We start from the raw sequence: 27,153 nt of genomic DNA on the forward strand, positions 1-27,153 counted from the left end.
GCGCTATGGATAATACAAATGTTTCTCCCTCTCCTTCCCGTTGGTTTCGGGTTTTAAGAAGGTTAGTATCTGTGGGTGGTAACTAAACATTTAGGCTCCATGTACACTAGCTTTTTTTTTTTTTTTTTTTTTTCCCCAAGCTCCTAGAAGCAGCTTTTAGCATTTTTATTTTTTCTACTCCTAGAAGCTACATTGTGTTATCCTATGTGTCCATGCACACTACTTTAGGTTATTGGCGTTTTTAGAGCTTCAGCTTCTAGGAGCAAAAAAAAAAAAAAAAACAAAAATTTTTTTGTTTTTTTTGTTGAGTTTTTCTACAGAAAAAATACTAAACGCTACTAATGGCTTTTTTTTTTTCTGGATTTTTTTCTTCTACATGTACTGTAAAAATGCTAATAAAATACTAACGCTGTGTTTTTTCCTGTGGTTTTTTTTTTTTTTTTTCTTAAAAAAAAAAAAATGCTAGTGTGCACATGGGGCCTCAGCTTGCATTCACATCTAAGTAGAGCATATTCTTCATGATTTTGAAGCAATTTGGCAAATGTATCAGGCTCCATGCACACTAGCATTTTTTTTAAGCTCTTAGAAGCTATTAGCAGGTTTGTTTCTGCTTCTAGAAGCTAAATAGTATTAATCCGATGTGTCTATGTACACTACTTTAGTCCATTAGCATTTTTTTTTTTTTTTTTTAGCTTAAGCGTCTAGGAGCATGGAGTTTTTTTCGTAGCGATTGGGTGTTTTTTGTTTTGTTTTTTTTTTTTTTTTTAGCATTTTTCCAGCAGAAGAAAAAATATATACTGCTAAAACGCTCCTGAACTTTTTTTTTTTTCTAGCCTTTTTGTTTTCCTTTTTCCTCTACATGTACTGTAAACTTGCTAATAAAATGCTAACGTTCCTAAACAATGCTATTACCAGTGTTTTTTTTTTTTTTTTTTTTTTTTTTTAACCAGTGTTAAAAAAAAGAAAAATGCTAGTGTGCATATGGGGCCTCAGCTTGTATTCACACCTAAGCAATGCATATTCTTGGTGATTCTGAAGCATTATTGCAAATGTATCAGGCTCCGTGCACACTAGCATTTTGTGTGTTTTTTTTTTTTTTTTTTTTTTTTTTTTTTTTGGGGGGTTTTTTTTTTTTTGCTCCTAGAAGATAAAAAGTGCTAATCCTAGGTGTCCAAGCACAATACTTTAGGCCATTAGGGTTTGCTTCAGCGTCTAGGAGCAGAAAAGTGTTTTGCAGAGTTTGTGGTGGTTTTTTTTTTTCCTTTTATCCAGCATTATTTCCAGCGTCTTTTGAGCTTAAAAATAAAAAAAAACCGTAGTGTGCATGGAGCCTTAAGCTTCAGATGTTTCCTGGGCTAGGTAAGGCAAGGAGAGCATTTCTATAGGAGGAAGGGCGTTCTTCAGGCACAAAAGCGCATACAAAAACCATGCATATTGCACATTTATGAATAGGCTAAACAAAAAGCTTGTGTACTTTTTTAATCATAGGACAACTGTGTATTAAAGTGGAAACAAGAACAATTCGGATGGGATTTTGCATAGTCAGGTATAGGGGAAACAAGCAGAAAAATGCTCAAGTGTGACTGGGGGCTTAAGCCTAATTCACCTGGGTTTCAGCTTGTATAAGAGCAGTGTGTACAGCAAGCATCAAGTAAGTTTCTTAGGTTTTATATAGATGTGGTATTGGGGGAGTGGCAAAAAGGCACAGTTAAGCTGCATTTTTGCTGCAGTGCTTTTCATTCTGAAACCATCTCGCCTCTATTGCATCATCCCAAAATGCATGGTAGTGAGCTACCATGCATAATGGTGTCTGGCATTTATATAAATAGTGCATGTACTTTTTTTTTTTTTTTTGTGTTAGAGAGTGATATTCAGATAGTAGTGGCTTTTCTTAAACAATACTGAAGCTTGCATTTTATTTTACTGACATAATGAGGATATAGTGCGCAGTACTATGAACGATTCATATCAACTCATGCCTCGAACTTGGTTATAGCCTAACATCTCTACAACATTGTACCCATTTAGTCAGTTGTTCACCTGAGCTTACTCTAACATGTTTCTCTTTTTTTTTATATATATATATATATATATATATATATATATATATATATATATATATATATATATGAGCTTAAGGCCCCTTTCACACGGGCGTTCTGTTTGGCCGTTTTTCATCCATCTGGACAATAATGCATGTCTATGGAAAAACAGATGATCATCCGTTTACATCCACATTCACCCTATTTTTTTGTTCCATTAAAAAAAATGGAATTGATGTAAAACAGTCTGTTTTTGGATCGGTAGTGGATGTAAAAACTGGCGTAAAACTGATGAAACACTGCTCTGTTGTTTTCCATTAAAAAAACATAACTGAACTGATGACACAAATGGAAATCCTGCTTTAAAGGACACTTGGGCTGCATTCACACTTGAGTGTAGCAAATTTTAGCTTTTTTGTTTTTTTTTTTTTTTTTTTTTTTCCTTGGTGCGTTTTTCATACAGCGTTTTTAGGCATTTTTGAGCTTTGGTGGGGTTTTTTTTTTTTTTTTTTTTTTCCCTTAGCCAATAGAGAAAAATATCATTTTGTTGCTATGTTTTCCAGCTTTTTTTAGCTTTTTTATCAGCTCCCTTTTTTTAATTAGTATTAATAATCATAATATTATTTTTCTTTGGGGTAAGTGGTTAGTTAGGCTCAGTTCACACTAGCTTTGTCAGCAGGCGTTTGGGAAGCATTTTTAACACTTCTGAAAAGCCTGTGAAAATTCTGCACATGGCAGCACACAGTGCTGTTCACACTGAAGCGTTCGCGTCGCAGCAAAACTGATGCCTCTTGTCTAGTCAGGAGGAGTTGAAGCCTCCCATTCAAGTCTATGGTGCCACTCCACAAACGCCTGGCAGGCGGTTGTGGAGCGTTAATACCATTTAACTTCATTATAGGCGTTTGTGGTGCGGTTTTAACTCTTGGCAAAAGACTGCCTCAAAACCGCGCATAGGGCGTTTGGGGAGTGTTAAAAACTCTTTTTAACGCCTGTCAAATGCTATAGGGGCGTTTGGCAAGAGTTAGAAATATAATCAAGTGTGAACAAGCCCTTAGGTTAGGATTAGGGGTTAATATTGTTTTCCATTTATTTATTTTTTTTCTTTGTTAGGGTTTGGATGTTAATATTAATAAATGTAAATAATGTAATATACACAAAAATTATCACAAATAATTAACCCCTAAATGTAATTTATTATTAATATAGACATCCTAACACAAATTAATAATGTATTAAATAATAAAAAAAAATTTTAGGTAAGGGGTTATTACAGATTATTTTATTTATGATTTTACTATTTTGTGTATTTTACATTTATTCATATTAACTTTTTTGTGTAAATTTTTTTTTAATTTGAGCAGAAAATTGCACAAAACTGATCAAGAGCATGGAAAAATGCACAAATTTTGCATTTCCTTTCATTTCTATGGGAATAAAAACACTCATCTGCCTCATTTGAGCTATTAAAAAAAAAAAAAAAAAAGCTGTAGAACTTGTTTGAGCTTCAGGCAACTTGGATTGGAGATGTGAACCATCTCCATTAAGAATAATTGCTATTTGCTCCTCCAAGCATTTTGAAATTTTGAGCTTCGAAACGCTCAGGTGTGAATGGAGCTTTAACATTATATAGCCTTAAAATATTCAAGTAAAAGAAAAACCTACATAATTACTGAACAGGAGTGCAGCTCTTTTCTATAAGATTGATGTGCAATTGAGAGGAGCAGCCAGCAGCTGTGGGGATAATTATCTGGAGTTTTTTTTTTCTTTTTCTATGTTCACTTTTGAAAGTAAACATGCACTTTGCTTAGTTAACAGCTTTTACTCTTTTAGTAAATTGGCCTGAATGCATACATTATAGGACGGTATCTGGGGAAAGTCAAACAAGGAAATCATCTACCTCATCTTTATGCGAAGAAACTCTGAAAAAATCTAAAGAGGCATTTTCTTCAGGCAAAACCAAGACTTTCTCATTTAGAATTCAACAGCTAAAAGCCATATTGCAGATGCTGGACCGGCACGAAAAGGAGTTTGTCACAGCGCTGGAAGAAGATATGCATAAGGTCAGTTTGCTTTTCATGACAGTGTGCATATGCAAATATATATATATATATATATATATATATATATATATATATATATATATATACACATACACACACTATACTGCCAGAAGTATTGGGACACCCCTCCAAATTGGTTTCAGGTGTATAAAATCAAGCACCTAGGCATGCAGACTGCTTCTACAAACATAAAAGAATGGGTCGCTCTCAGGAGCTCAGTGAATTCAAGCATGGTACCGTGCTAGTTTGCGGCCTGTGCAATAAGTCCATCCGTGAAATTTCCTTGCTACTAAATATTCCATGGTCAACTGTTGTGGTATTGTAGCAAAGTGGAAGCAACTGGGAACAACTGCAACTCAGCCATGAAGTCATCAACTGTTTGCAGAGTCAATAGCTAAAGACCTCCAAACTTTGTGTGGCCTTGAGATTAGCACAGCAGTGCGTAGAGAGTTGAATGGAATGGGTTTCCGTGGCCAAGCACAGCTGCATCCAAGTCTTACAAAGTGCACTGCAAAGCATTGGATGCAGTGGTGTAAAGAACGCTGCCACTGGACTCTAGAGCACTGGAGACGTGTTTTCTGGAGTGACAAATCACGCTTCTCTGTCGGGCAACCCGATGGACATGTCTGGGTTTGGCGGTTGCCAGAACAGTACTTGCCTGATTGCATTGTGCCAAGTGTAAAGTTTGGTGGAGGGTGATTATGGTGTGGGGTTGTTTTTCAGGGGTTGGGCTTGGTCCCTTAGTTCCAGTGAAGGGAACTCTTAATTCATCAGCATACCAAGACATTTTGGACAATTTCATGCTCCCAACTTTGTGGGAACAGTTTGGGGATGGTCCCTTCCTGTTCCAACATGGCTGTGCACTGGTGCACAAAGGAAGGTCCATAAAGACATGGATGAGCAAGTTTGGGGTGAAGGAACTTGACTGGCCTGCACAGAGTCCTGACCTCAACCCGATAGAACACCTTTGGGATGATTTAGTGCGGAGACAGCAAGCCAGGCCTTCTTGTCCGACATCAGTGCCTGACCTCACAAATGACCTTCTGGAAGAATGGTCTGTTCCCATCAACCTCTCTCCGGTAGCCCCGCTGTACCAGAACATAAAGGGGTACAGAACACCTCCCATCAGCATCACCAGGGGAGTGGTATCTTTAAAAGGACACTACCACCTGCCAACAGTCTCAGTATTGTAGATTTATTACCCACAGTTGTCATCTTGTCCAGCACTGAAATGAACAATGTTTGTCTGATGCAGTCTTCTTCAGGCTACAAAATACCCTACTGTATCTCCTCAGCTAAAACAGCTGATTGTGGTTTTGCAAAAAAAAATTTGTATTGTGGTTATAGAGTAATTGTGTGCTAACAATTTATGTAATGATGTAACATAAAATGATGTAATGATTAAAAACAAACCCGCACACACAACAGTTGTAGCATTAATATCCATAACCAATATTTTGCATTACAATGGTTGTTAGTGTTTTTGTTTTTTTTACTACTAGACCACCTCTTTCAGCACTTGTTGTAGTGAAAAGACTTTAAAAATTACACTGAGGCTCGGAGATGTTGAAAAAGATTGGTGAACCTCTGAGGACTGAGAAGTTGGCTAGAAAATTAACTTTTTAAGTTTCCCTACATTGATGCCCCTTTTTTCCCCGGCAACATCTATTTATGGCACTGCTTCAGCACTCTCTAGTAATGTACTGACTTGGCAGGTCTCGTGCTACCTGTCCTTTGACTTTGTTCTTGCTCAATTACATTTGGATGGTCACCAGGAGGCCCCATTTTCAGGAGCTGTAAGCAGAAAAACCTGGGAAAACTACTTTGTAAAGGGTCTGTATTGATCACCGCCATACCAGCAACTGGAATTTTAGGGTCTCAACTGATCAATTTTCAAATATATATCCCACAGTTTGTAGACTCTATAACTTTCACACTGACTAATATTTGTCAATATCTGGGTTATTTGTACACTAAAATGTAGCAGAATAAATTTTGGCCTAAATTTTCTGAAGATTTTGTTTGGAAAATGTTATAACAAAAACTAATCAATTTTTCTTTTCAAAATTTTCAGTATTTTTTAATTTTATATAGCAAAAAATGATAAATTCATGAGTACAGTATTGCATGAGTGAGTAATTGTCACTCAGAGTGCTGAAAATTGACCTGGACTGGAAGGGGATGAAAGTGCCTGGACTTAAAGAATAAGTTCACCTTTAAAAATGGTGTGTGTGTGTGGGTTTGTTGTGTGTTTTTTAAAGCCTGGAAAGCGATCAGCAGGGCTCTTAGAGACACTCGGTGTAAGCTGTACTGGCAGGCAGTTCCACACTGTCAGAATCCATGAACTACCAGAATGTTTAACAGCGCGGTGGTAGTTCATTGAGAACTACAAGCTTACATCCGCAAATGATGTTGGTACTTGTAGTTTTCCTATTCGCAGAACTCTGTGAATGAGAGACACGGTTGTGGGGGTGGAGATGCACGGCCATGCTCTTTTCAAAAAGTGACAGCTGGTACGGGGAACTTGTCCCCATACAGCTATCACAGGAAGAGAGGGTATCGGTAAGTGGCTGCAGGAACATGTTACATGTTCCACCCTAAAAACAATCGCACCTTTTTCCAGAACATGGACTTATCCTTTGTAAGTATACTTAAACCGCCCGCCCCCCCCCCCCCCCCAAAAAAAATAAAGTGTGTGTTGTTTTTTTTTTGTTTTTTTTCGGTAGAAAATAGTTACAATCTCTGACAACTGTAGGAAAGGATTATCCCTCACTTGGCCACACCTCTGAAACAGGAAGTGAAGCAAAATCTCCCCAGATTTGACAGAGGAACTTTTTTTTTTTTTCAGTTCGATGTTTTCCTCACTACTCCAGTGGCAACTGCAAAGCACTGGCTCTCCCATTCAGTTTCTTAAGTAATTATAACTGAGATAAATGTGTCGGATGAATAGGTATACAAGGACAGAGATGGCAGAGGGTTTCAGCACTTTCACAATCTAGCAAAAAATGTTCACTTTTGATCATTCTTTCACTTGAGCAATTTGAACTAAACTGTGAAAATACAAATCATGTGATATTAATTCCTAACATTTTAGTAGTTATTGTTCTCTTCTTTGAATTCATCATCCATGTTTTGTAGCCCAGGTTTGAAACTGTTTTATCAGAAATCACAACTGTAAGAAATGAGGCCATTTATGCTATAAAGAACTTGGAGAAATGGATGAAGCCAGAGCCAGTGCAAAAGAGTATGGTACGTTGTGTGTGTGTGTGTTTTTTTTTTTTAGTTTTTTTTTTGTTTGTTTTTTTTGCCTCAGAATCAAATTTGACAGTTTTGTAACTGGCTTCAAATGGATACATTTTTTTTTTCCCCACTTTTTCTCCCAATCCAGACTTCCCTCCTGGATAGCTGCTACATACAAAAGGAGCCAGTAGGTGTTGTTTTGATTATTGCTGGGTGGAGTTTACCAGTGCAGCTTTGCCTTATACCTATGGTTGGTGCAGTGGCTGCAGGTAGGTGCAATGATAAAACGTGCAAATATTTTTTATGCATTGGCTTTTCATGTAAAAAAGAAAAAAGAAAAAAGCAGGGCACATAATTGATAATATTAAGCAAAATTATGAGTTTTTTGTTTGAGATTCCTCTGCATCAGTTGCCTGGCCAGAATTGCTAAGACAGATTTGCACAGATGGATTCACCAAAATGTTTGTGTTTTTAAATCGAGTGAGGAATTTTCAGATTCTATTATGTAGATATCCCCTCATTACGTCTTATTTCATTATACAGTCCTGACCAAAAATATTGGCTCCTGTAATTTGTAATTAAACTCACCTGTATCAACAGGTGCTGACAATATAGAAATAACACCGGCAACCAGTTAAAATGTTGAAAAAAATGACTCAACCTTTCTGGTGTGTGTGTGTGTGTGTGTGTGTGTGTGTGTGTGTGTGTGTGTGTGTGTGTGTGTGTGTTGCATGGAGAAGAGAAAAAGCAGAAAAGAATTGAGTATTTGAGAACAAAAATTGAGGAAATGCCTGGCCAATCTCAAAGCTACAAGCCCATCTCCAGAGATCTTAATGTTCCTGTGTCCACTGTGCACAATATTGTCAGCAAGTTTACTGCCCATGGCACTGTAGCTATCTCCCTGCATGTGGATGAAAGAGAAAAATTGATCAAAGGATTGTTCAAATGGTGGGTAAAGAAACTCTATCAACTTCCAGACAAATTCAAGCTCACCAACAAATGTGTTGGCTCGCATTATCTGTCACAATCTGAATGAAAACGCTATGGTAGGAGACCCAGGAGGACCGCACTGCTGACACAAACATAAAGCCAGATTGGAGTTTGCCTTACCTGAGGAAGCTAAAATCCTTTTGGGAGAATGTGCTGTGGATAGATGAAACAACATGACAGCTTTTTGGTAAAGCCCATCATTCTACTGTTTTCAGAAAAACCAAAGAGGCCTTTAACTAGTTCAGCTCCACCCCACAGCAGAAATACTGCTACAGGGCAGCAACTGTGCGCAAAATCACACGTGTGTGTGTGTGTGTGTGTGTGTGTGTGTGTGTGTGTGTGTATATATACGTGATTTTGCATTCCTGGGTAGGGGGTGCGTGCCGCCATTCACGGCTGTCAATCACCGGGTCCCGGCCAGTGATTATTTGCTGGCACCCGGTGACTGCAGAGGATCTCCAACGAGGGGGGGGGGGGGGAAGAACTGTTGGTAAACAACACTTCTCCTCCCTGTCAGCTCCAGCACACTGCTTTGCATGGCTGTGCACAGCCATGCAAAGCAGTGTACTTACAGTGAAGCACAAACACAGCACACATTGTAAAACAGCACACGTGATTTTGCATTTCCGGGTAGGGGACGCGCACACGCCGTATCTGCGCTGCGGTTTGCGGCCGCGGCATTCAATCACTGGGTCCCAGCCAGTGATTGCCGAGGATCTCTGATGGGGGGGAGAACTGTTAGTAAGCATAGCAACTCTCCTCCCTGTCAGCTTCTGCACGCTGTTTTGCATGGCTGTGCACAGCCATACATAGCAGTGTGCTTACAGTGAAACACACACACACATAGCACATTATGTAAAACAGCACACAGTGAACCTTTTGATTGCCCCACATGTTAACCCCCTTCCTGCCCAGTGCCATTAGTACAGTGTCAGTGCTTTTTATTAGCACTGATCACTGTATTTGTCACTGGGGATGTCAGTGACAGCAAGCCAGGACCCCCCCCCCCCCCCCCCCCGTGTCAGAATTGCCTGCTGCAGTCCCGCTATAAGTTACTGATCACTGCCATTACTAGTAAAAATGAAGAAAAAAAATATCCCAGTGTATATATACCACCATTTGTAAACGCTATAACTTTCACGTAAACCAATTAATTTACACGTATTGGGATTTGTTTTAGCAACGACACGAAATTTTTTTTTTTTTTAACTGGACATGTTAAATAGCAAGTCAAAAATATTTTGTCGGTCTTATTTTTTGCACTATTTAAAAAAAAATAAAATAATGCACAGGCAACAAAATACCACCAGAAAAAAGCTTTGTGGGGAAAAAAGGGCTTTTTGTTTCTCCAGCTTTTTGTCATACAATACAAACAAAAGAAATAGGAGAATGCCTAAAGATTTGTAATTGCATCAGTTTTCTAGGTGAAGTGGTGCATTATCTGACAAATGTAGGGGTGCCAATATTTTTTGGCCATGATTGTATGCAAAGTTTTAAATCGTCTAGATTTTTGACAGAATTACTTTAAAGCATAACTTCTCACAAAATTCTTTTTTTTTTGTACAGTGTTGACGTTTGTCAGGTTCCTATTCTCTGTAACTCCCTTCAAGACATTTTCCGTCGCTTCCTGTCCCTATGATACCTGGACTAATAAAGGGGGGTGTGGTTGTTGCTGATACAGGAAGGAATATTGTTAGAAGATCTGGCCTTCTGTTTCTCTCCTAAAAAGGGTTTTGTATGTCTGACAGCAACAAAACACCCCTGGCAAAGACTGGCCATACATTATACAATTGTCTTGAGAATTCTGCTTTAGATTTACCAAAAACCATATGAGGTCAAACCTAAACAACAATTTCAACTGTATCCAATCAGGCAGGCCCTTGCATTGCATAGTTGAAGGAAAATCTAAAGGAAATTGGACAGACATTGGATAGAAAATTGTATAATGTATGGCCAGCCTAACACTTCCTTGTTCTATCCAAAATGAAATGGTTTTGCTTGGGGTTGGGCTTTAAGTACATTGTTAAGGTAGTATAGTGCTTCTAATGATCTAAATTGGCAATACAAAGGTGTCAGACTGCTCAGCACTGTTATGTTTAATGGGTTTTATGTGGCAAAATGGTTTAATAGTAAATATCAAGGAGCAGGGGTGGACTGACCATTTGGAAATTCGGGCACTGCCCGAGGGCCCGGGGTCAGTAGGGGGCCCCATGAGATGCCCCTGGTACCTTTTTTTTTTCATAGGCTTTTTTTGAGTTTGGGCAAGGACACGGGCCCCATGATCCCCCTATTGCCCGGGGGCCCCATGAGTTGTCCGTTCGCCCCTGTCAAGGAGTAAAAAAAGAATGATTACAGCTGTGGAATAATGTTGAGGGCTTTTCATTTTAATGTGTAGCTGGAGCTGCCTAAAACCCTTTCTCCTTCCCTTTTTTTTTTTTTTCTTTGTTTCCCTTTTTCCCAAAATTTTCTTCATTTTGACAGGCAATTGTGTGATGGTGAAACCTTCAGAAACCTGTTCCCACACGGCACAGTTGCTGCATACGCTCCTCCCCAATTACATGGATAATGTGAGTGTGGTATTGTATTAGCTATTATATATGCTGATCTAAGAGAAAAGAGGTCTATATATAAATAAAATACGGTGGGGGACATTTATTGCAGCAGTTGCGTATTAACATGCAAATTTTCTGCCAAAAATGTTAGCATGAATGTTTTGGATTTGTCATTTGTAACTATGTGACTAAAGCAAAAGATTTAGCTATGCATGATTGTGCAGCCACACAGATTGAGCAATTGTTACTTTTTTTTGTTTTGTTTTTGATCTGAAACATTTTATTTACAAGCTTGTTCTGAAATAGTTGTTCGTATGGGCGACTAGAGACAGCTCTTAAAGAGGAACGTCACTCTAGAAGAAAAAATTCAAATTAAAATTTTAATATGCACTTACCAGTCCAGGAATCCAGTGCTGTCCTTAGCCAGGCCAGTTCTTTGTAGATCTTTTAGGTTCCCGGTGCCGCCATCTAGGATGTCGGGAGCCAGTTGCAACTTCCTGGTGCTGGCTTCCCACTGTCCGTGCGTGAATAGCACTGCACTTTTCTTGGGGTCTTTTCACACGGGCATTCCGTGTGGGTTTTTTGTTTTTATTTCCTTCAGTTCAGTCACGTTTTTTTCAAATAAAAAAAAGATGAGTTTTATCTTTTTTTCATCCATTGACATCCATTTTTCATTTTTTTTTTTTTTTTTTTTGTGGAAGAAACATAGGGTTTTCTTCCGTTCAAAAAACGGATGTGGCCATTTAGGCTCAGTTCACACTAGCTTTGTCAGCAGGCGTTTGGGAAGCGTTTTTAATGCTTCTCAAATGCCTATGAAAATTCTGCACATGGCAGCACACAGTGCTGTTTACACTGAAGCATTAGCTTAACGGCAAAACTGACGCCTCATGTCCAGTCAGGAGGAGTTGAAGCCTCCCATTCAAGTCTATGGTGCCACTCCGCAAACGCCTGGCAGGTGTTTGTGGTGCAGTTGCAGAGCATTAATACCATTTAACTTCATTATAGGTATTTTTGGTGTGGTTTTAACACTAGCAAACACCTATCAACCGCCTCAAAACCGCGCATAGGGCATTTGAGGAGTGTTAAAAACCCTTTTCAAACGCTATAGGGATGTTTGGCAAGAGTTAGAAATAAAATAAAGTGTGAACGAGCCCTAACATATGTATAAAGATATTCATCCGTTTACATCTGCAAGTCCATGGGGGTCTGTTTTTCATGCATAAACTGACAGATGAAAAACGGACATATGGGATACCCGTGTGAAAGGGGCCTTAATGGACCTGCAGCCTCCTGAGACCTGTGCCATGTCCCAAGGAGATGCAGGTTGAACAAAAAAAAAACTGACCTGATTTCCCCTATTTGATGTGGATGCAAAAATCCTCCCTGGTGTACCATTGTAGTCTGACAACTGGAATCCCGGATCAATAGATTGACTATGGCCCTCCAGCTGTTAAAGTACTACAAGTCCCATCATGCCATGCCTCTGGGAATCTTGCCTGCAACTGTCAGTCTTGCAAGGCATCATGGGACTTGCAGTTCCTCAACACCTGGAGGGCCATAGTTTGGAGACCCCTGCCTTACAGTAACCACAGGCAACACAGTTATGTGCTCATCTCTTGTCACTCTGCTGTATCCTCCTATCGGCATGCTTGTCAACACATGAACTGTTTCATTCACACTCCAGCTCTCCTGTCCAGGGATGGCAAGAGGCTGATACTGGATCAGATTTAGGTAGTTAACACTCCTTGCATTTAACCTCTGGCCATTCACATAACGCAGATTTGCAGCAGTAAAAAGGTGGTGTTTAGGCTCCATATACACTAGCTTAAAAAAAAAACGCTCCTAGGAACAGATTTTGAGCATAGCGTTATCCTATGTGTCCATGCACACTATTTTAGTCCACAAGTGTTTTTAAGCTTCAGCTTTCAGGAGCAGAAAAAAAAATGCTGGATGAAAAATGCTGGTAAGTGTGCTGGATTGTACTAGCATTTTAGGAGCGTTGGTGTTTTATTAGCATTTTTACAGTACATGAAGAAAGGAATAAAAAGCTGTTTTAGTAGTCTTTAGCAGTGTTCAGGTTTTATTTTTGCTTGGAAAATGCTCCCAAAAACTCTACAAAAACAATTTTTTTTTTTTTTTTGCTTCTAAACGCTGATGCTTGACACATGGGATAACACTATTCGCTTCTAGGAGCAGAAAAAAAACACTAAACGCTACTAGACTGCTCCTAATTGCAGAAATACTAACGCTTCTGAATGCTACTAAAATCGCAGTTTTTTTTTTTTGTTTTTTTTTTTTTATTTTTTTTAATCCGGCGTTTTCTGAGCTTAAAAAAAAAATGCTAGTGTGGAGCCTCCATAGCATTTTTGTGCCAATTGTTAGGTTCTGAGTTTTTTTTTTTTTTTTCTCCTAGAAGCTATTATGGAACAATTTATTTTCTGCTTATAGAAGCTAATAGTGTTATCCTATGTGTCCATGCACACTATTTTATGCTAGGAGCATTTTGCAAGCTTCAGCGTTTAGGTGCAGAAAAAAATGAAAAGCCTAAAGTAGTATGCATGAACACATAGGCTATTTAGCTTCTAGGTGTAGAAAAAAGATGCTAACCGCTTCTAGGAGCTTAAAAAACCCTAGTGTGCATGGGGTCTTATGAGCGTTTTTTTCTGGCTTTTTTTTGTAGCTTATTATAGTGTGCACGGAGCTGTAAATGCTGTACATATCATCTATATCTAGTCCTATAGATGGCTGTTTCTGTTTCTTGAGTACTCTCACTGTGTGCTATTGGCATAGTGACAGAGCTGTCATAGATGGGTCCCGGTCTCTAGTAATGATCGGGAACATTCAGGACCAGCTCCCAATCATGTGATCACTGTAACAGCCAATTGCAGTGGTCAGGTGACTGGGCATGCCTATGGCCACTGTTCCTGCTCTACCAGTCTACTGTAAACCTCAACAGTAAGCCATAAGAGGTCACACAATTACAGGGGCGGACTGACAACTCATGGGGCCCCCTGTGTCCTTGCCCACACTCAAAGCACACCCAAAAAAGCCTATAAAAAGGTAACGGGCATTTCATGGGGCCTCCTACTGACCCCGGGCAGTGCTTGAATGGTCAGTCTGCCCCTGCACAGTTAGGATTATCTGTGGGCTGAGAACAGGAGAGTTTGTGGCTTGTCAGGGATGCCAGGTTAGGACATTGGGGCCCACTGAGGATAAGGACCGTAATGGTACAGGTACTGTTTTAAAGTGCATGTTCCATTACTACAAGTCAGGATTATGGCAGTTGAAAGGAATAATCAAAGTGCACCTTGACTTTCCTCCCTATGGTCCCTGTTGTCCAAGGACCAACTTTGCAGCATTCTTGTTAACTATTTGTTATATATTAGACTTTACATATGTTGTACTTTTCAGTGATTCAGTTTTATGTAACTCCAGTACCCAGACTAATCACAATTCTTTTCATAAAAAATAAATATGTATACACCTATAGTAAACAGTTGGGTTGTTATTTCTCTTCTTATTCAAACATATTGTTACAGTATATATTCGGTCTAACAACTGAACTTATTTCCTTGCAGCCACCAATCCGATTCATACTCTTTTATAGCAGAGAAAATCTGATGATAAATAGTGTTTTCAATTAGGAAGAAGTTTCTTTGGGGCATCAAAAGTATGACCAAAGTGGTACAAAAAACTAAAAGACCTGTGCAAGTTTTATATATATATTTCAAATATCTGCTTTTAAATTTGTGACATGCATCCATTCAAATGTATGCATGTGCTTGCTTGCAAACTGCCACAACATGTTAGTGTTCTTTTTAAAGGATAATTGTGTGTGTATGTGTGTGGGTTTTGCAGTTCTGGGTAGGGGGCGCGTACGTACACCCTACTTGCGCCGCCATTCGTGGCCTTGGCTGTCAATGGCCAGGTCCCAGCCGGTGATTACTCGACAGCACCCAGGGATCACTGAGCATCTCCGATGGGGAAGAGACCTGTGTATAAACAACACAGATCTCTCCCGTCAGCTCCTGCACACTTTGTATGGCTGTGCATAACACAGCCATACAAAGCAGTGTGCTTACAGTAAAGCACACACAGAGCCCACATAGTGAAACGGCACACAGTTAATTCTTTGATCACCCCCCTATGTTAACCCCTTCCTGTCCAGTGCCATTAGTACAGTCTCAGTGCTTTTTATTAGCACTGATCACTGTACTGGTGTCACTGGGGTTATCGTGACACCAATTCAGTTCCCCCCCCCCCCGTGTCAGAATGCCTCCTGCAGTCCTGCTATAAGTCACTGATTGTCATGTTTCACATGACTGTCATATGCCTTTTTAAGTGTTCTTTGTATTTTGTCTCTGCTCCTCTTTCCTTTGGTTTAGTTCATGCTGTATAGATAGCTCCACCCTTTTTATTAATTTCCCAGTAATCCATTTCAGCTTCTAGCCTAATGTCTTATGGAAGTGATCACATTATGGAAGTGATCACATTATGATCTTTTGACCTATCTGATGTTCATTGTTGTAAGATTCTCTCAGTTTATGGAATAAACTTCACAAGATCTACAAGGTGTCGTCTGGATCGAGTCACGGCCTGTGTTATTCAACTAAGATTGGAGTTACTGCTCTCTCATCACAACTGTAAGTTACAGAGATCACGCTTTCAATGCTTAAATTGGAGAGACAGAACACTGATCGCCATTACTACTAAAAAAAAAATTAAATATAAAATTCCAGTGTGTGTGTATGTATGTATATGTATGTGTGTATATATATATATATATATATATATATATATATATATATATATATATATATATATATATCGCCATTTGTAAATGCTATAACTTTCACGTATACCAATTAATTTACAATTTCTCTAGCAAAGACGTAGTAGAGTTTGGCCTAAATTTATGACTAAATTTGATTTTTTTTTTTTTTTAATCTTTACTGGACATATTTAACCGCATCCCGCCATATAGTAATATGACAGACACAAGGTGGTTCTCTCGTTCTGGGAGGACGTCATATGACGTCCTCCCATTCTAACCGCGCATGCGCGGCTCCCGGAAGATGTCGGCTCGGTCATGTGATCAGCTGTGTCCAGTCACAGCTGATCACATGTAAACAGGGAAATGCCGGTTATCAGCATTTCTCTCCTCTCGGGCTGTCATGCTGACAGCTCGAGAGGAGAGCCGGTAAATTGGCATTCCGCGGAGGGGACATGTACACTGATCATCAGAGCACTGATGATCTGTGTAGCCCCAGCAGCACCACCTGTCAGTGTCCAGTGCCAGCTCTCAGTGCTCATCCATGCCACCTGTCAGTGCCACATTTCAGTGCCCATCTGAGCTGCCAGTCAGTGCCACCTATCAGTGTCCATCATTTTTTAATTTTCAGTGGTTTTTGGTTTAAGAAAAAATAAACCCAGAGGTGATTAAATACCACCAAAATAAATAAAGCTCTGTCACAAAAGATAAAAATTTCATATGGGTACAGTGTTGCATGACTGCGTAATTGTCATTCGAAGTGGAACAGCGCTGAAAGCTGGAAATTGGCCTGGGCAGCAAAGGGGTATAAGTGCCCAGTAGGCTAGTGGTTAATAGCAAAATGTCAAATACACTATTTTTTTTTGTTCTTAAAATTTACTTTTTTTTTTTTTTGTTTATAGCACAAAAAATAAAAACTGCACAGGCAAACAGCTCTATTTGTGAGGGGGAAAAAAAGGATGTAAATTTCATTTGGGTGCAGTGTTGCATGACCGCACAATTGTCAGTTAAAATAACGCAGCGCCGTATTGCAAAAATGGCCTGGTTGGGAAAGGGGGTAAATCCTCTGGAGGGCAAGTGGTTAAACACAAGAGGTCCTGTTTTATTGTATGTTAGCATTATTTAATGTTTGTACAATGATCTGCTTCTGTGGCTTTCTCTATCCCTACATTTGAGAGGTGGTAATACTGTCAAGCCTAGTTTGGGGAGTCCTGATCCCCGTCTGGCATGCCTTTTGGGAGTCATGCTTGTAACTGTCAGCCTTGAAATTCATCACAAGACTTGTAGTTCTGCAATAGCTGAAGGGCTGCAGTTTGACACCCCTGCTTTAGGGTCATAAATCTCTGGTGAGTCTCTACTTGCAAGGGGTGTGTGGCACTATAACATATTGTGCACTGGAACAGTTTCTTTTTCTGGTTCGCGTGAGATCACTTTGTATGGATGTGGAGCATGTATACAACTAAGGGAGCATTATAACACGTTGAGACCGTTTTTGAAGCAAGCACATGCATACATTTTTGAGTGGATGCATGGCATGAATTTAATGCAGATGTCTGAATATTTGTTATATGTATTTGTGCACAGGTCTTTAGTGTTAGGTTTTTCCCCATAACGCTGCTTATCACTTTGGTTCTACATTCATCAAGGTGTACATACATTGGGTAACACATATTGAGCAGCTTGCTGGGGAGTAATCTGTTTACATGTGTGGCGCTAGTAAAACTATATATATCTAGGTATCAAAGGTGCATAATATGACCAATGTTAATGTTGTATGCGCTGTAACATGTACTCCTCTGCTGTATTTCAGAGCTGTTTCCAAGTACTTTCTGCAGGACATGGGGATCTGCTGGAAATTCTAGAGAACAAGTTTGACCAGATCTTCTTCATAGGTGGTGGTCCTCTTCTTCTTTTTTTTTTTTTTTACGTTATTGATTTAGGACATACAGGAGAGCCAAACATCCTCCATCTTGACACTACCTGAACATGACTGGTGATGCCAGGGTGTTTTAGGGCTGAAATACCCTTTTAAAGTTAGCTTATTGACTTGCTAATTATTAATCTCTTAAAGTATAGTTTTTATTTTAGAAATATTACAGTTTAAACATATTTTTAAGATGATAGAAGTTTTCTACAGTACATCAGAAAAGATGATTACCTTTTTAAAGCATACATAGTGAAAACCTGTTAGAGCCAAACAGCATGTGCCTCAGAGCAACCCTGTACTTGGCCCCTGATTATGTGCTGCAATAGTAAATGTAATGTCCTCTGTGTTCCAGGTGACCGATTGACGGGCAGACAGGTGATGCAGGCAGCAGCCAAACACATTACACCCGTGTCTGTAATTCTTGGAGGAAAAAATCCCTGCTATGTGGACAAGTCATGTGATCTTACTACGACTGCTCATAGGATTGCATGGGCTCGATTTGTGAATGCTGGTCAAAATTCTCTGGCTCCAGAATATGTTCTGTGTCATCCAGGCTTAAGGGAGATTCTGGTCCGGGAACTTGAATTGTGTGTCCATGAATTTTATGGCAGGAACCCACAAGAGTCTGAGCATTATGGGCGCATAGCAAGTGTTGAACACTATAAAGAAGTTAAAGATTTTCTGTCCTGTGGCACAGTGGCATTTGGGGGGCAGACTGATGATCGTGAACGCTTCATAGGTATTCTTATATATTATACAGGATTTATATAGCACCAACAGTTTGCACAGCGCTTTACAAAATGAAGGTAGACATTACAGTTGCAATATAATCTGGTACAAGAGGAAACAGAGGGCCCTGCTCATTAGAGTTTACAATCTAGGAGATGTAAAACAATGATGCAAATAGGAAAATTAGACACTCATTTTGTAGAGTAATATAATTTGAATAACTTTTGAAATTCTCACTTTCTCATCAGTGTTTGTAGGGTTCTAATTCTCCACACTATGCTTATGAATTTAGTCAAAAGTGAAGGCTACCAGAAGAAAGATATCAAAACATTCTGATTATGCCTTACATGTTTATGCAGCTTAAACAAGGCCAATCACAAAAGACATTTTTTAGGAATCTTAAGGGGAAGATTTACTAAAACTAGTGCAGCTGTGCATGGTAGCCAATCGGCTCTTAACTTCAGATTAGGCTTTGACAATAAAACCTGGAAGCTGATTGATAAATCTGGTGCAGCTCTGCATAGAAACCACTTTCCGGTTTTAACAAAATCTCCCCACATACCTCCCCCCTTTAACACACACTCAAACCCGACTTCATTAAGATTTAAAAGTCGGGTGACATGCCGATTTCAGGTGCGATTTGCAAGACATCTGAGACAGATGTCCATGCAAATCACACCAAAAGCAGTGCATGTACTACTTCAGAAATTTGTGTGGCTCCATCTAAGTCGGAACCCCACCAATATGAGCACTCTTGCAGACAATAGGGTGCAACTTGGCATGTGATTAGTAAGTCACATGGCATGCAAATCACATCCAGTGTGACCAGGAACTAAAGAGATCATGTCACCAACTTTAAAAAAAAAAAATGCAGAAAAATAAAGTATTCTAAATGCTTACTTGCAGCAATTTTTCCTTTCAATAACTTGCAAATTTTAGTAAATCAGTAAATTTGATTAGTCTGTTGCCAAGCACAGCTCTATCCCTCCATGTATGCTTCTACCTCCAATGGCCCTATCTTCTAGGAGTATCCAGGATCAGCTCCTTTTTTTAAAAAAAAAAAAAAAAAAAGAAAAGATCAGAAGTCGAGAATGACCGTGAAGCAATGAATATAGAAATTGTACACAAGACAGAACATTTGCCTACGTAGGCAAAGAATTTTCGTACACGTTAATACCATGGTCGGTTACAACATGATATCCTCCTTCATGGATCATCAGACGATGGATCATCCTATTTTCTTATAGTGTGTACTAGGCTTAAGAATCTAACATTTTGATATACTGGTTCAAGGGAACCATCAGCTGAAAACACTTGCGAAAGTTTGAAAAGAATGAAATGACATTTTAGAAATAAGCTGGCATTCTGTTCATTGACCTGCTTGTTGTCCATGCTAGTAGTAATGTTTTACTTTTCTAGTTAACATTTTACAATTGACTGGAATGGGGGGCTAATTATACCAGAAAGCAGTAATTAATTTTTTTTTTTTTTTTTTTTTGGTCTTACGAAGTGCCCACTGTATCTCTATGCAGAGAACTTCTGATTGGAGCAGAGACCAGTCACATGACTGACAGGTCACGTGGCCAGGTTATCTTCCTCCTATATATTTTTTGTTTATTTTAATTCACTGAAATGTCTAGTTTTTTTCCTTTCATTGTATTTCCATACGTGGGATTAAAGGCTACGTGTTTAGATAAAATGCTTGTTTTTAGCCCCTACAGTGCTGATTGACGTGAAAGAAACTGATGCCATTATGCAGCAAGAAATTTTGGGGCCAGTGCTGCCAATCTTAACTGTACAAACACTGGAAGAAGCTATACAGTTTATGAACAGGAAAGACAGACCTTTAGCAGTCTACGTCTATTCTAATAGCCAAAAGGTACTTTGTTTTTTTTGTTAATTTTATTTTTTTTATTTTTTTTTTTCCCCTCTCAGCAAAGTTTTTAGTCTAATTTCTCAAACATTTTATGGAAAAGTAGGTTTTGACTTTCATATCTTTTATAAGCCAGCCATATCATTCTCCTGATTAAATAGAACTTGTTTTGTAGCTTCTCCTTCTAATGACTACCTGTATGCTACATAATGAAATACGCAGCCTTGCTGAAGAGCTGCTGAATGTTATTCAATTACACTGCTGCTGTGGTTTTTTTTTTTTTTTTTTTTTTTTTCGTCTGAAAAATTCAGATACGACTTTGTCCAAAGACATATACCTCCACAGTCCAAGTACGCCAAAACTCCTTTCTATGATCAACTCCTCTACGTTCAAAAATCCACACGCGCCAAAACATGCAAACAAGCTAGCCTCAATGTAGCTAAAGTAAAGAACCAAAAATCAGTGAAAGGGAAATAACTCCGTCAGTGGGAACAGGGGCGTATTTGCCACGAGGCAAACAAGGCATTTTTCAGGGGGGTGCCATGCCCACTCCCTTTCCCTTCCAAAATTTATGGCCATCCAACATTAATTAGCATTAAACCTTTTGCTTGACAACACAACTAACCACCTTGAAAGCCTGGAAGAGGACTGGAGTAAAATTTATGAAGTCAAATTCCCATATGAACACCATTTTAATACACAAAAGGTTATCTAACATCCTCAGCCTTATGCATCAAAAATTCCTCAATCTGGGGCCTTTTACAATATTCGTTGCCAACCCGCAACCCCAAGAGTCTGACTTTTCTATATACAGCAGTTTTACCAAGCACACTGGACTGCCCAGGAGGACAAGGTCACTTTTTCTGACTGTTTGTTATTTGTCTAATGCAGGGGTCTCCAAACTTTGGGCCGATTTACTGGCCTTCAGTCTTTAGGGGCTGGACTGTGGCCAACGGGAATACAAAACGTCCCAGTATTAGTGGGAGTAAACCATCCCCTATCATTGTGTGATAGTGGGAAGAATTGTGCCGCCTCATTGGTGTCATTGAGAGGTAGTGTGCCTCATCATTTGTGTCATTGGGCCGCATTGTTGGTGTCGTTGGGGGGGAAATATGCCCCATCATTTTATCTCATTGGTAGGAATTTGTCCGTTGTTGGTGTCATTAGGAGGAATTATGCCTTTCATTGGTGTCAGTGAATTAAATAGTGTCCCAAGGGCCAGATAAAAGCAAGTAAAGGGCCAAATTCGACCTCTGGGCCACAGTTTGGAGACCGCTGGTCTAATGTATAAATGAAAGGCAGCACACCAAACTGCTTAGTGCTTAACCAATTACTTGTATTTATACAAAAATAATACAGTTCACAGCATACACCAGCAGGGCCTGGTCAAATTTTGATCAGTGTGTGGGTTTCTCCTCTCAACAGAAGTAGATTGATTATACGGTTTCTGTGGAAGAGACATGAGGAAATTTATCAATCAGCAACTGCAGCTAGTAAGTTGCAGCCGCTGACCAGTGAATTCTGACAACAGTGAGTGCTGCTGTTACAATAGTTTTCAGTGGGAGGGATTCCTCTGTCCATTTTGTATTGTCAGGATTTTCTTATGTCTAGTTTCATGGTATTTATTGTGATCTCTGTTTTGGTGTGCTGCTTTTCATTTACACCTTTTACTATATTGGGTTTATGTAGAAAATCTATTTTGTGTTTTTTTTTTTTTTTTTTTTTTTTTTTTTTTTTTTGGTTTGTTTTTTTGCCCTGTACTTTGCTATTCTGTTTCCAGAGACCAGACAAACTTTGCCTGTTGATGCTGCCACATATTCACGTTTCTGGGTCCCAGACCCATGTCAAGCAACACTGTACATAAATTATATTTATTTTTTTTCCCCCCACAAATGGAGCTTTCTCTCGGTAGTATTTTCTGTGCGTTTCTTTATTTTTTGCACTATAAACAAAAAAAAATCTAGAATTAAAACAACAAACTTTTTTTTACTTTATGCTATTAAAAATGTGCAGTAAAAAGTTTTTAAAAATCATATTTCATCATAAATTTAGGCCAAAATGTATTCTGCTACATGTCTTTTGCTAAAAAAAAAAAACCCAATACGTGTAAATTAATTGGTTTGCGTGAGTTTTTTTTATAGTGCCTACAAATTGCGGTATAGATACTGTAATTTTATTTATTTATTTTTTAATGCTAGTAATGGCAGCAATCAGCGACTTATAGCAGGACTGTGGCGGGCATTCTGACACTGGAGGGAACTGACTGACACTAATAGTGATTACAGTGATCAGTACTAATAAAAAGCACTCACTGTATTAATGACACTGGGCAGGAAGGGTTTAACATCTGGGGCGATCAAAGGGTTAACTGTTTTTACTAGGAAAACATTCTGCTGTGAACAGAAATACACAGCAGCATGTTATTGCTGGCAGGAGAGAAACCTGTGTTTATTTACACACCGGTCTCTCCCCTGTCACTGTTTCTCGGTGATCTCCGGGTGCTGGCGGGGAATCTCCGGTCAGGACCTGCTGATTGACAGCTGTAGATGCCAATGGCTGTGTGGTTAGGGCGGCGTGTTCGCCCCCTACCCGGAAATGCAAATCACATATATGTGATTTTGCTCAGCCCTGCCGCCCTCTAGCAGTACTTCTGCTATAGGGCAGAGGGGAAGTGGTTAAAGTAACCACTACTTTGCCAATTTACCCAGATAATTTATGGGTATGGAGGAGCATGTAACCTTTTTCCCAACATGCCAAAGTGCTTGGTGCCTTAGCTGCCAAATGCCAGGCCTGAGCACGGGTACTTGGGTTATCAGCCTTGTGTAAGTTCCATTGGTAAGTGGTTTTTTTTTTTTTTTTTTTTTTTTTTTAGTACAAAAAGTATACATATTGCACCATTCTGACACTAAAAAATACAAACCTTAAAATTAAAAAAAAAAAAAAAAAAAGCAATGTGCAGTTTTTGCAGAATGCAAAATAGACATCCTCTCACACACAGTCATACATGTGGCCAACCCCTCTCCCCCACAGCAGATAGTACTACAAGCATAGAGCAATATAGTATAGCATAAACAGTACAAAAACATGCTGAAGATGAAAAACGAAAAAAATTAGCAGAGGCAGTCGCACCTAATAATTAAGGCTCCAAAATATTATTGAATTTATTTGGACAAGCCCTGGCTTCATAAATTAGCTTGTACTTGGGCATAGCTCCATCCATCAAAGCTAAGAACATTTTGTTAGTGGATGCAACTTAATACATTTTAGTTGTAAAGATGCTAGCATTGTGCCGGATGCTCCTGCCTTCCCTCTGTGTACCATTATTTGTTTGCTTCTGAAACGATCAGTCTGTCTTTCTTGTTTTAAGGTCATTGCAGAAGTCCTGCAGAAAACCTCTAGTGGAAGCTTCTGCTCAAATGACAACATGATTCAATGTCTGTACACAAGGTTGCCATGTGGTGGGATAGGTTTGTATGTTTCTGCACTATTATGACAAGACACTTTAGATGAACAGGATAAAGATTTTCTTCTGCTCATGGAATAATTTATGGTCCTGTAAAATGAGGGTGTGAGGTGTAGAGATTTTCGTGGAACAATTTTTATTTTGTCTGCTGACATGATATATTTGTAGCAGTAGTTGCCAAACCCCTCTGAGGATTTTTTCAGTAGTAACATAAATCCTAAACAAATACTATTTGCACAATGGACGCCTATCAAGGCTGGAGGGAAATCCTGGCAAAGGCTATTTAGAAAATGTATAATTTCACGGCTTTGAATTTTGTCAGTTTTTACAAAAAGTTTAGCTGCACTTTAAATGGCATATTTTAAGGTGTCTAAATCCAAGAACTAAAGGCATAGTATACTGGATCTTATCAGCCCATAGAGGTGGTGGCTGCATTTGTTTTTATTTTTTTAGGCTATGTACATTTTTCTGCAAATACAGAAAAATTCCTGTTTGATGTTGCCCTATATTGGGTGTCCTTGTAACTTTCCTGTGAAGTAAATTGAAATCTCAAACAATGTTTTGTATCAGCCAACTAGTTTCTTTGTAAACTACAACACAATGTCCCTTGATGTAATAGAGATGGAGAGGAGGAGGCATTTGTCGGCCAAATCCAAAAAGCAGTCTAGGGTGAGAACACGGCTTCCCCCATAGGTATATTGCAGCGAGTGAACGTTGTCGCTATAGGGACCGGACGTGTTAATAGTAGGATCACTGAGTAGGGGGGAAATGCCTGAATAAACAAACTTCTTCAGGGGCCACCACATCCAAGGAGTGGTACCCTGCTACATATTAAATGTTTTGGGGTTTAGATATGCTTTAATTTTTCATTGTGTAGCCCCCTCTTGGGTAGCTAGGGGGAGCTGGACTCAAATTGTTAAACAGGGGCTGAGTAGCAGGCCAGGTGCAATAGTCAGGGGGAGGTTAAATTTGGGTCAGAGCTGAGAGGCTCTGCAGGCTAGCTCTCTGAGACTTCCCCCTGCCCTAGAAATTAGGAGAGAGGTTCTAGAAGCAGTGGGCGGAGGTGAGGAGTGGCTGGTCTGCACGCTTGAGGGATCCTGACCAAGTCCCAACAGGAGGCTTGGCATGGGGTCAGGACTGTCCTTAAAAGCGACAGAGCCCTGCTCAGCTGCAGGAGAGTTCGGGTGAAAGTTGGAAAGCAGGAGTCCAGATCGAGAGGGGTTCAGCTATAGGCAGAGGACCTTGGAAGGAGAAAAGCTCGGGACTTCACCGCCCCCCTGAGAGAGGACCACCTGTAGGGCAGGGAAGGAGCGGCCCAGCTAAAAGGCCTGGTAACAGCCACCAACAGCACAGGAGAAGGACTGAGTGAGTAGATCTGCACCCCCTGAGCCAGATAGGGGAAGGAAGCACTCTGGTGGAAAACCAAATTAGCAATCACCAGGGACCGTCTTATCTCAGGCGACAGAAACTGGATCCCCTGCTCAGAGATTCCTCCAGGCAGCTGGATCGAGAAATATCTAAAGTCTGGGCTGGTACAACATGAGATGCTGGCAAGCTATCCATGAAGAGTATTTTTGTGTAGATACTTGTACATAGTTCAGGAAGTTGTCCTTGGTTTCTCAGTTTCCTTGGGCATCCCGTACACCCCTGGTCCCATCCAAGTTCTAAATCCCCTAATAAAACTTCAAAACAAGCTCAAGGTCCGGTCACTGATTCCTGAATGCAAATGGATGTGAAAATGCGTGTTGCCGCAATTTGTTGCTCAGGCCACTAGCACTGTCACAAAGGGGGCAGGAAAATCCTCTGTAAACTCACTACTTTCAGTTTTATAAGGCTTGAGCAGCAGGGGAAAATGGGAAGGAGGTAAGTGCAGCTAGTGTGGCTGGTTTTGGAGTGAACCTGTTGCTGTGCACTGCATGGAGCACTGGTTCACTTTAGCAAACCTCTCTGTAGATTTAGGGCTAACCTTCATTACATCGATTGCCTTTCTCTTCTAGCTTTGACATGTCTCTTCTTGTTCAGGGAACAGCGGAGTAGGAATCTATGGTGGCAAGTTCAGCTTTGATACCTTCTCACATAGTCGTGCCTGCCTGCTGCGCAACACTGCGGTCGAGTGCGTTACTTATCTCCGATACCCTCCCTATGCTGAGAAACAGCTTCATCTCATGCAATGGGCCAGCTCACTTTCCAGAACTAACAGATGGTGCAACATTTTGTAAGAACAAAGAAGAATATGAACACTTTTACTTAACACAAACCTAATTGTAATTACATTCAGTGTCTTGTGCAGGCATGTGGATGTATGAATGATTTTTTTTGTGTGGTTGTTTTTTTTTTTGTTTTTTTTTTTTGTTTTTTTTTGTGTCCAGATGTCACATGTGCACATTTTTGTTTCAGCAATATCTGGGAAGACTGATTTTAGGAACTTTGGGCCAAAATTGGTATTATACATAGACCTAGTTCTTGGGAAATGGAAAATCCAAAAGAATGTAAGGCACAGATATTTCCCTGTTTGGATTCAATGTTCTCACTTTCTCTTACTGTATGGCTTTACATATATTTGTCACTGGCATTTTTTTTTTTATTTTAAACCAAACATGTACTTGGCTTTTAAAAGGCGAGGACTGTTCTAGCACCTGAGATGCTTACATCCAATATTTATATTTCTGTATACAGGTCTAATAAAAAAATACATATATACACATTTTTTTTTTTCCAATTAAACTCATTAAAAAATGTGCATTTATGTCTTTCCTGATTTGCATAGAGATCACCTTAAAGCTAAATACAAGCACACCATTTTTTAAGAAAAATAGCAACAAAATTAGATGCAAATTGGACTGCCTGTCAAGAAATTCTATGCAACCATTTTGTATATTTGAGACACCCAGCCCCATCCTCCCCCTGGCATTTGGAATCTTGGGTAGCAAACTGAGGTGCTTTTATAGAGATTACCACAGGAGATGAGACAGATTTTCACTCAAAACTGCCGTACAATTAAGCGCTGGTCACGGTTTGTTGCAGTGCTACTTCACAGCAGCCGAGGAAGGAATGAAATAAATTGAAGGGATAAAAAAAATTATTGTAAATCTGTCTTGCTGCTCTAGTTCCCCATGGAAATGTGTGAGTGCACAATAAAAAGCTTCTCGTAGGTGTTTTCGAGGTGTACTATCACCCTATTTGTGTGTGTGGGGTTTTTTTTTTTAATGCATTTTGAAAGGATGTCTCCAATACCCTACCCTCAGAAGACTAACTTTTTTTTTTTTGCATATCACTGATGAAACCTACATCAAATTTTAAAGTTTGCTAAAGGCCTCCCAAGCCATATACTACAAAACAGTTTTTTTTTTCATTCATTGAGGGACACAGGAAGTCCATCCTATGTCAATATAACCTTTTGTGTTATACTACTGTCTGCAGGTGGTCTGGGCAAATGTAGGCCAGTCCAAGGTATACCTCATAATACCACCATGTTTTTTGATTGTGTCCAAGAAGAATGGAAATGT

The 27,153-nt window shown here is 39.5% G+C and overlaps 1 protein-coding gene across 2 annotated transcripts; it reads left to right on the forward strand.

The window, feature by feature from the left end:
* The first annotated feature begins 5 nt into the window (after positions 1 to 5).
* LOC149457063 (aldehyde dehydrogenase family 3 member B1-like) lies at positions 6 to 25,866 on the forward strand. 2 transcript variants are annotated; one of them, XM_089684082.1, is made up of 10 exons: positions 6 to 61; positions 3,901 to 4,102; positions 7,241 to 7,351; positions 7,491 to 7,611; positions 10,814 to 10,899; positions 17,466 to 17,547; positions 17,935 to 18,321; positions 20,024 to 20,190; positions 23,552 to 23,655; positions 25,677 to 25,866. In XM_089684082.1, the coding sequence occupies exons 1-10, from the start codon at positions 6 to 8 to the stop codon at positions 25,864 to 25,866; spliced, it is 1,506 nt and encodes a 501-aa protein (XP_089540208.1). The 2 variants fall into 2 exon arrangements, with proteins under 2 accessions (XP_089540208.1, XP_089540207.1); XM_089684081.1 differs by having other exon boundaries at positions 23,552 to 23,651; positions 25,670 to 25,866.
* The last annotated feature ends 1,287 nt before the right edge of the window (positions 25,867 to 27,153 follow it).

This window comes from Staurois parvus, unplaced genomic scaffold, assembly GCF_062004578.1.
Source record: "Staurois parvus isolate SC_StPar_1 unplaced genomic scaffold, SC_StPar_1.0 ptg000336l, whole genome shotgun sequence".
NCBI lineage: Eukaryota > Metazoa > Chordata > Amphibia > Anura > Ranidae > Staurois > Staurois parvus.